The sequence below is a fragment of the Scyliorhinus torazame genome, unplaced genomic scaffold (assembly GCF_047496885.1).
Source record: "Scyliorhinus torazame isolate Kashiwa2021f unplaced genomic scaffold, sScyTor2.1 scaffold_881, whole genome shotgun sequence".
NCBI lineage: Eukaryota > Metazoa > Chordata > Chondrichthyes > Carcharhiniformes > Scyliorhinidae > Scyliorhinus > Scyliorhinus torazame.
In genome coordinates, this window is record NW_027308608.1 from 1 (window position 1) to 16852 (window position 16852).

General features: G+C 43.3%; 1 protein-coding gene across 1 annotated transcript in view; it reads right to left on the reverse strand.

Moving 5' to 3' along the window:
• Nucleotides 1-1326: 1326 nt before the first annotated feature.
• The window catches only part of LOC140406810 (uncharacterized), a gene marked incomplete at its 3' end in the record, with an annotated part of 77575 nt that continues 62049 nt past the window's right edge, over nt 1327-16852 (reverse strand). Inside the window, exons 12-15 of the mRNA XM_072494713.1 lie at nt 15484-15587; nt 8952-9070; nt 1897-2055; nt 1327-1529 (exon numbers count right to left, since the gene is read on the reverse strand). Coding sequence (XP_072350814.1) covers nt 1327-1529; nt 1897-2055; nt 8952-9070; nt 15484-15587 — 585 coding nt within the window. The remainder of the gene's footprint in view (nt 1530-1896; nt 2056-8951; nt 9071-15483; nt 15588-16852) is intronic.

Below are 16852 nucleotides of genomic sequence, written 5' to 3' on the forward strand. Positions count from 1 at the left end.
TCCACGTCTCGTCTTGCAGTGTTTCGTCCCATTAAGGAGGGCCCAGAGGTAATATTTACAAGCTATGTACAACAGAAAATGTTATGTGTTCGTGGTTTACGGCTAATAATCTCTAAGGCAAGCTGGCTATGATTGTATAACAGTAGTTGTGCAGGAAGTCAAGCAATGTTGGCACAGCCATGGCCAGAATGATTGGCTCAAACTTAGCCCATTCTTGCGTTGTACCTTTTCTGTTAACATCCTTCAAAGAGTGAGGGTGACAATGATGTAGTGTAAATAGAGTGCAAAAGGGGTAAGGATGTGATTATTTTGTCCCTCCTGTACTTGGTTTGTGCAAGCTTGTGACAATATTTAAAATTTTAGTGTTCAAATTAAGTTCATGTGTGGAAAAACCTTACAACAAAAAAAAGTAGATATAGCAGAACAAGGTTATGTACCTGGTTTGCAGTTATGGACAGTAAGATTGTCCCCGATGAACCCATCTACAGAAGATATCTCTAAGCTGGAGTGTGAGTTGGAAACACTGATTCATAAGGAAAGGGGAAGTAATAAATATCTGGATGGTATGTTCCAGACTTCGGTCACACCTCAAAGTGTTGCAGGTGTTCAAAACAGGGCTTGTGTAACTGATATTATGCAGGTTAAAGAGAATCCAGTTGAGATGGAGAATAGGGCACTAATCCTATTAAACAGGTACGACATATTCATTACCTGTGAAGATATAATAAGGACAGCCAAAATACAGACCACGACACTTCATAGCAGGAAATGTCCAAAGAGAGGAGCAGGATGGGAAGTACAATGGGGTGGTTGTAAGGAATTCGATAATTGATTTCCAATATTCACCACACCCAGATCTCTTCCCTGCCCCCCGATCCAGAGTCCCATCGTAATCACTGTTCTTTCCACCTCAGAACCATCCATGTCCCAGCCTTGCCCTGTGGGTCTGTTCGTAGTTTTTGGCTAACTGCATTTGTGTCAGGTCTCATGTCTGGAAGTGGAATGTGAAAATGTATCGGGAGCAAAAAACACTTTTTTTGTTGATAGCCACATAAATTTCACTAAACTTCACAAATCTACCGACAGCTGATATCTGCTTCAGCAAGCTGGCCCATTATTGTTCAAAACCTTTGCAGATTTCAAAAACACAAAATAACGCATACTTTTTTTGATCAAAGAAAGATATCAATCAAAGAGTTTTATTTTAACTCCCTTTGAATATCAACCACCTGAATAAAAATTGACTTTCATGGAACTAGTGCAAAAATAATAAATGTTTGTATTTCTATGTTCATTATAAACAGAAGAAATCTGCACCAGACTTACATGATTTGAGATCCATTGCAGCTTTCAGTGACAAATACTGAAGGTACCATGCTTGCATTAAGTCCAGGTAGCAGTGTTTTCAGTCTTGTACCAAACCAGAACTGGAGCTCAGTGCTGCTGGCATTTGAAAGAACTGATTGAATAAGGTTCAGAACTTCTCCTAGCAAAGCTGCATGGACACCAGGAGCGAAAACCACATTTGTCTGAAAAATTCAGAGGTAAACAATTTTAATATAAAGATAGGCTCTATCTAGGAAAGGTAAGAGTTACCACCAAAATATTCACATTCTTCTAGTGGGCAATTAAGGAATTACACATCCAGGACATATAAGCTTGGTTGTCTCCACACTGTTTGGACACAGTACATAGCACAATGTCTGGCAGCATCTGTGAAGAGAAACACAGCTACTGTTTTGAGTCCAATTTCACTCTTTGAACTTCTGAACAGTAATTTCATTAATCTGCTTGGTGTTAACAGTGATGGAAACGTTGGAAGCTAAACAATTCATTTAGAGGGAATGCTGTGATACTCATCATAGTAATCTAAAACAGATTGATAAAGTCTCCCACCTGGTTGACCGCAGTTCTGAATGCGTCAATGAACTTGATAACATTGTCAGCGTTTATGTTTTTGAAAATTTGCTGCACATCATAACTATTTTTCAGTGTCCCATTGTTACCAGACAATTCCCCCAGTTGAGAGACAGACAGTAATTTTATGGCATTGAGCTGAGAGAAATAAAAGAAAACAGCATGTAAATCCACTGTTACTAAACTGCGACCTGTCTACTTTGCAAAATATGCTGAGAACAACCTTATAGAATTATTATGAATTCAGAAATCTAGCTCTGGCAACCTAGTCAACAGTCCAATTCATTCATCTGCTTCAGATGGTCAAACTGAAAAAAAAGGGTGCTGGCAAGAAATTTAATCGCGATCAGAGATATAACAATTCTCAGTGTGGCCATTGCTGATGCATTCTTCAGTTCCTTTCCCAAATTTGTGCTATTTAGTGTCTAATGTATATGGAGAAATTTCCTCCACATTGGTGGTCCTTCAAACACTTTGAGGTAGCAAGATTTCCCTGCAGGTTCTCCCAAATGTTCACTGTAACGTTTGCAGGATCAGGACAGAAGGTGCAGAAACATCTATCGAAATAGGAAATTAGACCTAATTGTCATGCTTCTCCCAAAATGGAACCAAGTTCCTGAGTGAGCGGGTTTAGCCACATGTTTCCCGACGCTTGCAGTGCCGAGAAACACATGGCTAGTCAAAACGACTCGCGTTGAATAAGGGGCCTGAATGGGGAACACATGGCCGCACATTTTAAAATGGCGCCCCAATCTCAGTGGTCCCCAAAACAATCACTGACCTCTTTCTCCTAAGCCCGAACACACTATGGGAGGGTCTTTGTGACATGACGAGCCAGGTAGAGTCCGGAAGCGGTGTCTCCTGGCTTTCAACGGCCACGCTGTGCCACGGCGAGCTGCTTTTCAGGCACAGAGTGACCATTGGATCGCCCCCAATGTGTCTATGTGGTTAATATATAGGCGGATATTGTATATGGAGGTGTAGTAATAAATAATGCTGATATGGATATATATTCATGTGGCCGTTGGATCGCCCCCAATGTGTCTATGAGGTTATATATAGGCGGATATTGTATATGGAGGTAAAGTAATAAATAATGCTGATATGGATATATATTCCTGTGCTGATAACCTAAATCAAATGTAAATCAAGCAAATTAAAAATAATATTTTTGTAGTAACAAAATGAATGTTCCTTATTTGCTTTATATTTTTTTTCCCTTAAGATTCAGCAGACTACTTTGCCATGTGAAAATGAAATGAAATGAAAATGAAATGAAAATCGCTTATTGTCACAAGTAGGCTTCAATGAAGTTACTGTGAAAAGCCCCTAGTCACCACATTCCGGCACCTGTCCAGGGAGGCTGGTACGGGAATTGAACCGTGCTGCTTTGGTCTGCTTTAAAATTCAGCGATTTAGCCCAGTGTGCTGAACCAGCCCAGTTTTCTTTAGTCAAGGATATAATTTACTGACAAATTACTGAATAATCAGGTAACTGTAGGCAACATAAATCATAACCCTCATCAAATGATTACAAACACCTTGGGTGAAAGTGGGGCTTGCTGATGCCCAAATACTGGTGCTGATTGAGGACCAACATGGCATCTGATATATGTGCAGACTTCAGCCATGAATCATGGCACCTTGGTGAGACTGTTAACACCCACCCTGTTAACATCCACCAAATGTATGCAGAGCAGCCAGATCATGACATCAATCAGCATGAAGCGCTGACCTGCTGCTAATTGCGCCATTTTGGAGCACAATGTTCCATGACTACTCAGTACAAGTTATGCAACAGGGAGCGTTCCAATGACGGCATTATTGAAAAGGGTCATCAACAATTTACAGGCTGGTTGATTTACTCTTGTCCTGCTACATTTCCATAAGTGTTTGATACTTTGTTTTTTTTCCAAGTTGTAAAAGTCTACAAAAAGTGGTCTACTGAATGACTTGGAGCTGCCTTCAAGGCTTCTGAACAAACCAGTTGCTCTCAGAAATGGGCTCATGAACAGATATTCACCCTAGAATTCGTGACTGGGAGAATAAGCAGAGACCACAAAACAGGACAAGCTGCTAGCAAAGGCAAGGGGAGGAGAGGGAGATAAGCTCTCAGCAGGAGGTAAATTCTCCTATCTGAACTTCTGCAAAGAATGTATCAAATATCTGTACTTCAGTAAGGACATCTTAACTGAAAAATCCATCACTTGCTGCAGGCACAACTACAATCTCAGAATGCTGCAAGGAGTGCATTATTAGTGATTGTAGTAGCAAATGTTTCTGCATTTGGCTCCTCCAGGCTGGAGCTGGCGTTATCTGCAACATCTTGCAGATTGCCATCCACTGTTGTGTTTTGGAGGTTGTTATATTACTCTTTGGTAATATATCCTTACTCATGCTTCGTAATCCAGAATGGTCTGATGGTGTGATTCTGAAGAAACCACCAATTTTTAACTTAACACAAAACTGATTTATTTACTAACGATTGATTAATATTGAGCTCGCACAGCCCACAGAACTATAACTAGTAATCAAGTAATCTATATTAAAGTAATAACAAATTGAACTACACGTGCTAAACTATGCTGTGATCAATCTCGCTAACACTCTGTTGCCTAGTCAGTCCTCGTTGGAAGAGCCCCAAGATCCTTTGAGTTCTCATATTTATAGTGGGATCGAGTGTTGCCCTCTAATGGTTCTGTTACACTAAGATGTAATCATTAACTCTTTACTTGTCTATATATATACGTATCATTACAGAGGTTACTGACACTCTATTCAATGACACAATTATATTTTATTTTACCTTGTCAGAGACCAACAGGCCATGGGAGCAAATGGCCTCACACGGCTTCCCCATGGTGCAGGGTGTGATTGATTGCATGTCATCTCATGCCACATCGTACAATGGTCACCATAAGACACAGGAGCAGAATTAGGCCACTCGGCCCATCGGGTCTGCTCTGCCATTCAATCATTGGCTGATACTTTCTCATCCCCATTCTCCTGCCTTCTCCCCATAACCCCTGATTCCCCTTATTAATCAAGACGTTATCTACCTCTGTCTCAAAGACACTTAGTGATTTGGCCTCCACAGCCTTCTGCGACAAAGAGTTCCACAGATTCACTACCCTCTGGCTGAAGAAATTCCTTCTCATCTCTGTTTTAAAGGATCATCCCTTTAGTCTGAGATGGTGTCCTCTGGTTTTAGTTTCTCCTACAAGTGTAAACATTCTCTCCACGTCCACTCTATCCAGGCCTCGCAGTAGCCTATAAGTTTCAATACGTTCCCCCCTCATCCTTCGAAACTCCAATGAGTACAGACCCAGAGTCCTCAACCGTTCCTCATGCGACAAGTTCTTCATTCCAGGGATCATTCTTGTGAACCTCCTCTGGACCCTTTCCAAGGCCAGCACATTCTTCCTTAGATACAGGGCCCAAAACTGCTCACAATTTGGCAAATGGGTCACAGAACAGAAGGAAGCCATTTGGCTCATTGAGTCCTTGCCAGGTCTCTGCAGGAGCAATTCAGCGTGTTCTACTTCCCAACCCTTTCCCTGTCAGTCTGCACATGTTTTATCTTTGAGTGCCAATCCAATTCTTTTGAAATATTGTTTTTGAAAAAAGCTTCCTAATGTCACCTTAAGTACTTTTGCTAATCATCTTAAATCAGTGTCCTCTGTTCTTGAACCTTCGATAAAAGGGAAGTTTCTCTCCATCTACTTTGCCTCTACCCCAAGTGATTCACAGCACCAGCGACCCGGGCTCGATTCCTCGGCTTGGATCACCGTCTGTGCGGAGACTGCACCTTCTCCCTGTGCTACGTGGGTTTCCTCCGGGTGCTCCGGTTTCTTCCCATAGTCCAAAGATGTGCGGGTTAGTTGGATTGGTCACACTAAATTGCCCCATAAGTGTTCAAACATTAAGTGGGTTGCTGGGTTACGGGGATAGGAAGGAGGTGTGGGTTTAGGTAAGGTGCTTTTTCAGGGGCTGGTGTAGACTCAATGGGCAGAATGGCCTCCTTCTGCTCTGAAAATTCAATGCTACCTCCATCAAATCTCCGCTCAACCTTGTTTAAGGGGAACAACCCCAGAGATATACCAAAATCAAAAGGGATTTCATTCTATCACACCCAATTCCCAGTGTGACTAGAGATAGTAAATCATGCAGGTTAATACCCAATATCTTGGCAGCAGGAATGGTGCTTCAATTCTGTGACAGTTAGCTGTAACATTGGCTTATGAATACCATAACAAAGCAAGGTGTAGCTAGCTAGTGGACAACTAAGGCTATCGGTTTTTAATGGAGGAGACGACAAAGGTCTTGAAGACATCAAACAGCTCTGGGCCTTCAAGGCCCAGGTATGGACTATATCATGTCAACATGGGCAGCATATGTCTGGACTCATAGCCTGAAGGCAACAGCAGGTCACTGGCAGAATGATGCTATCAATGCACTGAGGATACAGAATATCTCATCTTTTTAAAAATCTAATCTCAAGAGAGAGGCCCTTTCTGCATGATTGCCACCTGTTCTAAGAGAATGCACCTTCCCTTTAAGAGGTGCAGTTTTAAGTAGTCCTCAGCATCTCCGATTTTGAGCCCCCTGCTCTTGAGAGCAGCCAATGAATAGCATGGTAAACGCCACATGGAAAGCATTATAATGAGCAGCCAAAATTGATGACCTGTCCACATTTCAGTGAACGAGGATGGGTTAATTGCACATCATGATCGATGTGGCTGCTTTTGGGGGATATCCATTCGAGCCCTCATTGTTTTCACAGGCAGGAAAAAGTCCTCACTTGACTCGCATTTATTATAGTGCCTTTCAATACTACGGAACACGTTATAGCCAATGAGAGACATTTGAAATTTAGTCAGCGGTGCAATGTTGAAAATGTGGGGTCCTCAGTGCATGAGACAGCAGCGCTAACCACTGTGCCACCATGCTGAAGTGGGATTTGAACTCTGAATCAGAAGTGAGAGTGCTACCAACTGAACCACAGTTAACAGAGGACATGCATTTGCGATAATTGGGGGAAGAATCACAGGGAAGACGGGAAGAATTATTCGATGCAATGAATTATTATGAACTGGAGTGCTCTACCTGAAAGTGTGCTAGCAGCAGATTCAATAATGTCTTTCAGAATTGGATGTATATGAGAAAGGGAAATAAATTGGGGGCTATCATGAAAGTGCCGAAGAATAGGTTTAATTGGAATGCTGTTTCAAAGAGTTGATACAGGTGGTTTGAGCTGAATTGTCTGTTCTGTGTTGCTGTTTCTGCGATTCTTGTTTTGGTTTGATGTCTGTTACAAAAGAGGGGGATTTTTTAAAAACAGGCTATGCTTGTTTAAGGTTTGACTCAGTGCTCTCAGTGTTTAGGCATGACCTCCTGATAGATCTACCATTCGGTTTCAGCAGCACTTTGCGATCATTGGAACTCAGTAGAAATTTAAGTTAAAACTTCACAGGTCCAAATAGGAATTGTTTTATTTGTCTTCTATTGATTACAATTTGAAAGTCATTTAAAAGGCAATTCATAGACAATTTGAAGCTTTCAAAGAATCACAGAAATGATCATCTTGCTTATGCAAACAGCTCACAATAACTTTAAAAGTCAAAGTTTGAAAATGAAATCTGAATACAGGGAGACAGTGAATAGTTTAGATCAAAGTATAGATGATTCATGAAAAAGAGAGTGAGAAAGAAATCCAGCTAATGATCCAGCCCAGCTCCAGCTAAAAATGGCCGAGCAAAACTTTACAGCTATACTGTTTCATATCTGTCTTTAGTCATCTAATTACACCCTAATATAATCCTAATTGGTTTGGGTTAGACTCAAACACATCTGATTTGATGGCAAGCTGTCCATCTTTAATCTGCAACATTAGTTCTAATTGTTTCGTATCTGCATACTTGTGTATGTTAAAGAATGCAATATTGTGCTGTTATCAAGGCCAGTTTGAACTGGTCTTTTGCTGGCTTAACTGTTATAACAATAGAGCCTTCATGTTACTTTGTCGTGCCATGCTGTTGCTATAGATCCTGCCCTGTCCTTGGACACTGTCTTGAAAAATGTATTCATTAGTTCAGTTGAAGTGTTTGTTTTAATCTCTACTGCCTTTGCATGTATCAGGTTCTTTTGTGTAGTAAAGTGAATTATGCTGTGTTCTGCTATTTTGTAAGCTGTATGTTTTGAAATGACCTGAGGTTATGAGAGTTTTGAAATCCTTAATTTAAAATGGATAAAACTGGGGCTTAAAATTTATCCTAAATAGCTAACTTTTACCTTTTAGGTGTGTCAAGAAATAGTTGACTTCTACACCTCCTCATCCCCAACTTTGATAGAGCTAGGCCAGGATTTCAGAGTTGTGGTTCATGGCCTTTTCAGAGATGTTGTGAGCGGGGATCTTTAAAAAGGCAAGTTCAAAAGGTGATCCCTATATCAATGTATGCCTCAGAGCATGGACCCTCATGTGCCCTATGCTACGCTATGCCTCCCCACCCACTCACCCATGGCCACAAGGGTATGTGGAGGGACACAGCTTGGCATGGGGGCAAGAGGGGCTAGAGGGTTTGGTGCAAGGCATAATGTGGCATGAATGAAGCCTGTGGAGTGGTGGTGGTGATTGGGGGGGGGGGGGGGTGTTGATGGTGGAAGGGGGGGGGCGATATGGTGGTGAGGGATGGAGAGCCTTTGTGTTTCTATTTTAATTGGGCTTTTTAAATGACCAGCAGCCCGCCTTGGCATCCAGCAGCTTCTGTGGCTGCCTCCAAACCTTTTTCCCAGGTTGGTTAGCTCGACTGCCGCTTGCACCAACTTCCCAGCAATTAAGATCCCACCCTTGCAGCCACTTTCTCCCAAGGTCAGTGGACCAAGCCAGAAATTTACCCGACACCCACTACCCATCTCGAGAGTGAAAGTTTGGGCTGACAATTCTCAGCTAGCAATATTGTAATGAAGCTTCAACGGGGCCCAAGAAAATACATTTTAAAGTTTAATTACTTTCCTCTGTAATTTAGTTAACTTACACCAATGAAGTTCTTGTTCAGAACTTGAAGTTTGTTGTAGGTGAGAAATGATCGGAATCTGCCAAAGTTCATCAAGAGCCAAGCCATACTTCCATTGGTGTGAACAGTGCACGCAGTTTCTTAAAAAGTAAACAGATGTGTTTGTTAAAATAAGAAGCAGTTGATACCACTGACTGTGATATCGGTACTGCCTGTTGAGAAATTATAGGTCTCCAGTCCCTCAATTCTTTTACTTGCAAATTTAAGAGAATCAGGCAATGATGACCAACAATTTTATAACAGTATAATACTGCAGATGCTGGAGATCTGACATAAAAACAAAACATGCTGGATAAACTCTGCAGATCTGGCAACGTCTGTGGAGAAAGAAACAGTTTTTTTAAAATTTAGAGTATCCAATTATTTTTTTTCCAATTAAGGGCAATTTAGTGTGGCCAATCCACCTAACCTGCACATCTTTGGGTTGTGGGGGTGAAACCCACGCTAACACAGGGAGAATGTCCAGACAGACAGTGACCCAGGGCCGGGATTCAAACCCAGGTCCTCAGTGCTGCAGTCCCAGTGCTTGCCCCTACGCCACATGCCACCCTGAAAGATACAGAGTTAATGTAAGTGTAGGCTTACATTATCACTGCAATGAAGTTACTGTGAAAAGCCCCTGGTCGCCACATTCCAGTGCCTGTTCGGGTACACAGAGGGAGAATCCAGCATGTCCAAATTACCTAACAGCACATCTTTCGGGACTTGTGGAAGGAAACCAGAGCACCCGGAGGAAACTCACGCAGACACCGGGAGAACGTGCAGACTTCGCACAGACAGTGACCCAAGCTGGGAATCGAACCTGGGACCCTGATACTGTGAAGAAACAGTGATAACCACTGTGCTGCCGTGCCGCCCATGTTTCAAGTCCGTATGACTCATTTTTGATGCTGCCAGAACTTCTGAGTTTATCCAGTAATTTTAAATTTACACTTGGGCTGCCTGGGAATGTCTGATCTGAGAATCAGCCATACACATAGCTTGAAGTGCATTATACTCCACCGGCACTCTAAATCAATTGTCAAAATTGTACAGGAACCGACCAGTGAAGTATTTTCAATTGAATTAAAATGTAGTTCACCATCAAATAATTAAACTCAAGTAGAACTGCAACCCTGAGGTCCCAAAGTGATTGCTGATTTAACATTCAGTACTGTCTTAAAATCTCAAAACTACCTCACATAGTTGAAACAGATTTTGTTTCTACTCGGTCAAGACACTTGGGAAGAGTTTTAACACAAAGAGCTGGGTTGAGGTTAAATATTCCTTATGCAGATTCACCCCCAGCCTGTCCACTTAAATGAATTGAGAAAGAGAGCAACCAACCTGCACCAACAGGCAGTTTGCACTTTGAATATGTTAATTGTTTGATGCGACCATCAATTCACTCAGATACATGAGGAGAAGCAAACCGTGGTTTTAATCAGCTTAGAACAGTGCCTGCCTGCGACCGGTACAATACTGAGGATGGCCCGTAGGTCAGCTGCTCTTTATACTTCCTCTTAGGGGAGGAGCCATGGGTGGAGCCCGTACATGCCCCAAAATATCTCCCTGTGGGTGAAGCCACACAATGGCCCATAGGCGGAGCCCACAGCAGACAGTTAACATAACACCACAGCAGAACATGATACAATGCATTGGTGAACGATTAGCAGTTATACATTCACCACATTGTTATTCAGCTTTTTGAGTTGAACTGTGCTAATGCATATTTCTCAACCCTCACAATATGGTGGAATTTAAAATACAGATGGAGGGTGAGAAGGTAAAATCTCACACTAGTGTTTTGTGCTTAAACAAAGGAGATTACAATGGGATGAGAGAAGAACTAGCTAATGTAGACTGGGAGCAAAGACTTTATGGTGAAACAGTTGAGGAACAGTGGAGAACCTTCCAAGCGATTTTTCACAGTGCTCAGCAAAGGTTTATACCAACAAAAAGGAAGGACGGTAGAAAGAGGGAAAATCGACCGTGGATATCTAAGGAAATAAGGGAGAGTGTCAAATTGAAGGGAAAAGCATACAAAGTGGCAAAGATTAGTGGGAGACTAGAGGACTGGGAAATCTTTAGGGGGCAACAGAAAGCTACTAAAAAAGCTATAAAGAAGAGTAAAATAGATTATGAGAGTAAACTTGCTCAGAATATAAAAACGGATAGTAAAAGTTTCTACAAATATATAACACAAAAAAGAGTGGTTAAGGTAAGTAGTGGTCCTTTAGAGGATGAGAAGGGAGATTTAATAATGGGAGATGAGGAAATGGCTGAGGAACTGAACAGGTTTTTTGGGTTGGTCTTCACAGTGGAAGACACAAATAACATGCCAGTGACTGATAGAAATGAGGCTATGACAGGTGAGGACCTTGAGAGGATTGTTAGGTACTAACATGGATTGACGATTGGCTGTCAGGCAGAAGGCAGAGAGTTGGGATAAAAGGTTCTTTTTCGGAATGGCAACCGGTGACAAGTGGTGTCCCGTAGGTTCAGTGTTGGGGCCACAGCTGTTCTCTTTATATATTAACGATCTAGATGACAGGACTGGGGGCATTCTGGCTAAGTTTGCCGATGATACAAAGATAGGTGGAGGGGCAGGTAGTATGGAGGAGGTGGGGAGGCTGCAGAAAGATTTAGACAGTTTAGGAGAGTGGTCCAAGAAATGGCTGATGAAATTCACGTGGGCAAGTGCGAGGTCTTGCACTTTGGAAAAAAGAATAGAGGCATGGACTATTTTCTAAACGGTGACAAAATTCATAATGCTGAAGTGCAAAGGGACTTGGGAGTCCTAGTCCAGGATTCTCTAAAGGTAAACTTGTAGGTTGAGTCCATAATTAAGAAAGCAAATGCAATGTTGTCATTCATCTCAAGAGGCTTGGAATATAAAAGCAGGGATGTACTTCTGAAGCTTTATAAAGCATTAGTTAGGCCCCATTTAGAATACTGTGAGCAATTTTGGGCCCCACACCTCAGGAAGGACATACTGGCACTGGAGCGGGTCCAGCGGAGATTCACACGGATGATCCCAGGAATGGTAGGCCTAACATACGATGACCGTCTGAGGATCCTGGGATTATATTCATTGGAGTTTAGGAGGTTGAGGGGAGATCTAATAGAAACTTACAAGATAATGAATGGCTTAGATAGGGTGGATGTAGGGAAGTGGTTTCCATTAGCAGGGGAGACTAGGACCCGGGGGCACAGCCTTAGAATAAAAGGGAGTCACTTTAGAACAGAGATGAGGAGAAAGTTCTTCAGCCAGAGAGTGGTGGGTCTGTGGAATTCATTGCCACAGAGGGTGGTGGAGGCCGGGTCGTTGAGTGTCTTTAAGACAGAAGTTGATAAATTCATGATTTCTCAAGGAATTAAGGGCTATGGAGAGAGAGCGGGTAAATGGAGTAGAAATCAGCCATGATTGAATGGTGGAGTGGACTCGATGGGCCGAATGGCCTTACTTCCACTCCTATGTCTTATGGTCTTATGGTTATCACTAAGGAGGTAATGATGGGCATGCTAATGGGGCTAAAGGTAGACAGGTCTCCTGGCCCTAATGGAATGCATCCCAGAGTGCTAAAAGAGATGGCTAGGGAAATTGCAAATGCACTAGTGATAATTTACCAAAATTCCCTAGACTCTGGGATGGTCCCGGCGGATTGGAAATTAGCAAATGTGACACCACTGTTTAAAAAAGGAGGTAGGCAGAAAGTGAGTAATTATATGCCAGTTAGCTTAACCTCGGTAGGAGGGAAGATGCGGGAATGTATCATCAAGGAAGAAATAGCGAGGCATCTGGATGGAAATTGTCCCATTGGGCAGACACAGCATGGGTTCATAAAGGGCAGGTCATGCCGAACGAATTTAGTGGAGTTTTTTGAAAAAATTACCAGTGCGGTAGATAACGGGGAGCCAATGGATGTGGTATATCTGGATTTCCAGAAAGCCTTTGACAAGGTGCCACACAATAGGTTGCTGCATAAGATAAAGATGCATGGCATTAAGGGGAAAGTAGTAGCATGGATAGAGGATTGGTTAATTAATAGAAAGCAAAGAGCGGGAATTAATGGGTGTTTCTCTGGTTGGCAATCAGTAGCTAGTGGTGTCCCTCAGGGATCAGTGTTGGGCCCACAATTGTTCACAATTGACATAGATGATTTGGAGTTGGGGACCAAGTGCAATGGGTCCAAGTTTGCAGACGACACTAAGATGAGTGGTAAAGCAAAAAGTGCATAGGATACTGGAAGTTTGCAGAGGGATTTGGATAGGCTAAGTGAATGGGCTAGGGTCTGGCAGATGGAATACAATGTTGACAAATATGAGGTTATCCATTTTGGTAGGAATAACAGCAAAAGGGATTATTATTTAAATGATCAAATATTAAAACATGCTGCTGTGTAGAGAGACCTGGGTGTGCTAGTGCATGAGTCGCAAAAAGTTGGTTTACAGGTGCAACAGGTGATCAAGAAGGCGAATGGAATTTTGTCCTTCATTGCTAGAGGGATGGAGTTTAAGACTATGGAGGTTATGCTGCAATTGTATAAGGTGTTAGTGAGGCCACACCTGGAGTATTGTGTTCAGTTTTGGTCTCCTTACTTGAGAAAAGACGTACTGGCACTGGAGGATGTGCAGAGGAGATTCACTAGGTTAATCCCAGACCTGAAGGGGTTGGATTACGAGGAGAGGTTAAGCAGATTGGGACTGTACTCATTGGAATTTAGAAAGATGAGGGGGGATCTTATAGAAACATATAAAATTATGAAGGGAATAGATAGGATAGATGCGGGCAGGTTGTTTCCACTGGCGAGTGAAAGCAGAACTAGGGGGCATAGCCTCAAAATAAGGGGAAGTAGATTTAGGACTGAGTTTAGGAGGAACTTCTTAACCCAAAGGGTTGTGAATCTATGGAATTCCATGCCCAGTGAAGCAGTAGAGGCTCCTTCATTAAATGTTTTTAAGATAAAGATAGATAGTTTTTTGAAGAATAAAGGGATTAAGGGTTATGGTGTTCGGGTCGGAAAGTGGAGCTGAATCCACAAAAGATCAGCCGTAATCTCATTGAATGGCGGAGCAGGCTCAAGGGGCCAGATGGCCTACACCTGCTCCTAGTTCTTATGTTCTCTCAAAACCCACCAGCTATGTCCAGGCGAGTCTTTGTTGTCCAGCAGGTGAGTGATAAGCTGCTCAACGTGACTGGAGTGTCTTGAACTGGGGCAAAGCAATGCCACATTTGTTTCCTTTTTAAATTTTAGAGTTCCCAATTCATTTTTCCAATTAAGGGGCAATTTAGCATGGCCAATCCACCTACCCTGCACATCTTTTGGGTTGTGGGGGCGAAACTCACACAAACATGGGGAGAATGTGCAAACTCCAAACAGACAGAGACCCAGAGCCGGGATTGAACCTGGGACCTTAGTGCCGTGAGGCTGCAGAGCTATCCACTGCACCACCGTACTGCCCTAGCAATGCCACTTCTAATTGTACTTTTTAAGTGTGCAGTACTTTAAAACACAGAAACTTGGGGCGGGATTCTCCGCAATCGGCGCGATGTCCGCCGACCGGCGCCAAAAACGGCGCGAATCAGTCCGGCATCGCGCCACCCCAAAGGTGCGGAATTCTCCGCATCTTGAGGGGCTGAGCCCTCACCTTGAGGGGCTAGGCCCGCGCCGGACTGATTTCTGCCCTGCCAGCTGGCGGGAAAGGCCTTTGGTGCCCCGCCAGCTGGCGCGGAAATGACTTTGCCATGCGGCGCATGCGCGGGAGCGTCAGCGGCCGCTCACGGCATCCCCACGCATGCGCAGTGGAGGGGGTCTCTTCCGCCTCTGCCATAGTGGAGACCATGGCAAAGGCGGAAGGAAAAGAGTGCCCCCACGGCACAGGCCCGCCCGCGGATCAGTGGGCCCCGATCGTGGGCCAGGCCACTGTGGGGGCACCGCCCAGGCCAGATTGCCCCGCGCCCCCCCCCAGGAACCCGGAGCCCGCCCACGCCGCCTTGTCCCGCCGGTAAGAGAGGTGGTTTGATTCTCGACGGCAGGACAGGCATTCCAGCAGCGGGACTTCGGCCCATCGCGGGCCGGAGAATCGCCGGGGGGGGGGCCGCCAACCGGCGCGGCGCGATTCCCACCCCCGCCGAATATCCGGTGCCGGAGAATTCGGCAACTGGCGGGTGCGGGATTCACGCCAGCCCCCGGCAATTCTCCGACCCAGCGGGGTCGGAGAATATATTTTTATGTTCCCCCGATGTACAGGTGATTGTCCTACCCTACTGGAACAGATTTCATGATAAAGCGAGGAATGGGGAGCTAACAGTTGAAAAAAACACTTTGCCGACATGGAAACAGCATTCCACAAGCCAGAGTTCCAGTTTGGAATTTTGCAGTTTCTGTGCATTTCAGCAACACTTGAGAATCTTGAGTAAGCTCCAGCACTATATGTTTCATAAGCTATTAAAGCATAATGGGAAAATTGATGTTGAATGCATGCAAGACCCAAGTTAGACATATATTACCTGTTGAATCAAGTTGGTGAGTCAGATAACCCGTAATAAAATCAAAAATGTCTTTGTGTTGTTCTGTTGTTAACTCTAGATACAGTTTGTCCAATTCTTCCACTCTGAGCACAAAAACATACAATATTGCTTTGTTAACATTGATGGAACAAAAATAAACATTTGGTTTATTTAATGAACACTCAAAATAAAACCATGTTTGCCGTATATTGTTTTGGTTTTCTGTGGGGAAAAAGTCTGCCCCTGCACAATCCCTACAAAACACTAAAAAGGAGAGGTTTTTGGCAATTGTTATTGAACTAGTTCTTTGAAAGGGCTCAAGACAAAGCATACATTTTGTGATGTGTGCTCATCTCTTGACTGCAGGTGTAGATTGAAAATAGTATCCATGTGTGAGCTATACTTTGGTTGAGAAAACAATGTGGAACTGTGCTACCCGGTTATATAATATTGGGGTTGATTTTAATTTCCCACCTCCTGCCAAAAAAAGGCATCAAGAATTTGGCTGCCCATTCGCACCCTGCCTGAAGTGACCAAAATGGGTAGGAAAATCAGGCATACATAAAAACACCCTGTGCATTTGCTGGTGCCTATTCCATGCCCAGCAGCAACAATTACAAATGCCGAACTTTATAAGGTGGTTATGTTTTCAACTACCTCAAGTAATTTGTGTTAAAATTGAGTAGTTTCGCAAGGAAGATAGACCTACTATGAAATTTGTCCAGAGACAAGGTCTTATGACCTGGTTGCCATGGGGACGAAGGCCGAGCTAAGTAGGTACAGGTTTTACATCTGGACAGAAAGGAGGAGGCAGACTCACTGACTGACTGAGAGGTTTAGGGAAGACGACCTGCAACAGAGACTGCTATACCAATTTTAGTATCTGTGCTGCCGATGCGAGCACAGGGACTGCTATACCAAGCAGAAGAATTTTTGGGTTAATCACAAAGTAAGTGATTCCTAGCTTGCAGAGACGAGACTTAAGGAGAGTTAAAGACAAGTGATTGCTAAAGACTGCTTTGCTACTGATAGTCCTAAGATGATTTTGAGTGAAGGAATTTCTTTTAAAAGGATACTGGAAGATTTACCTAGGTGGGGGCGATCCCATTAAAGGCGAGGGGAGCTTGGAATTTTATACATGACTACATTTCAGCTAAGACTGTAGAGAAATGTATAAATATGGAGTACGGTTTTTGTTTCTCTTCGGAGGTTTATGGGGGATACCTTTTCTTTATTTGTTTCCTAATAAGTAATGTTGGTCTGTAACTTTCTGGCTCCTCCGCGTCGGATTTGGGGGTGTAGCTGGTTCCACCGTGTTGAATCTGGGGATGTAGCCCAACTATCAACTAAATCGAGTACAAAACACGAG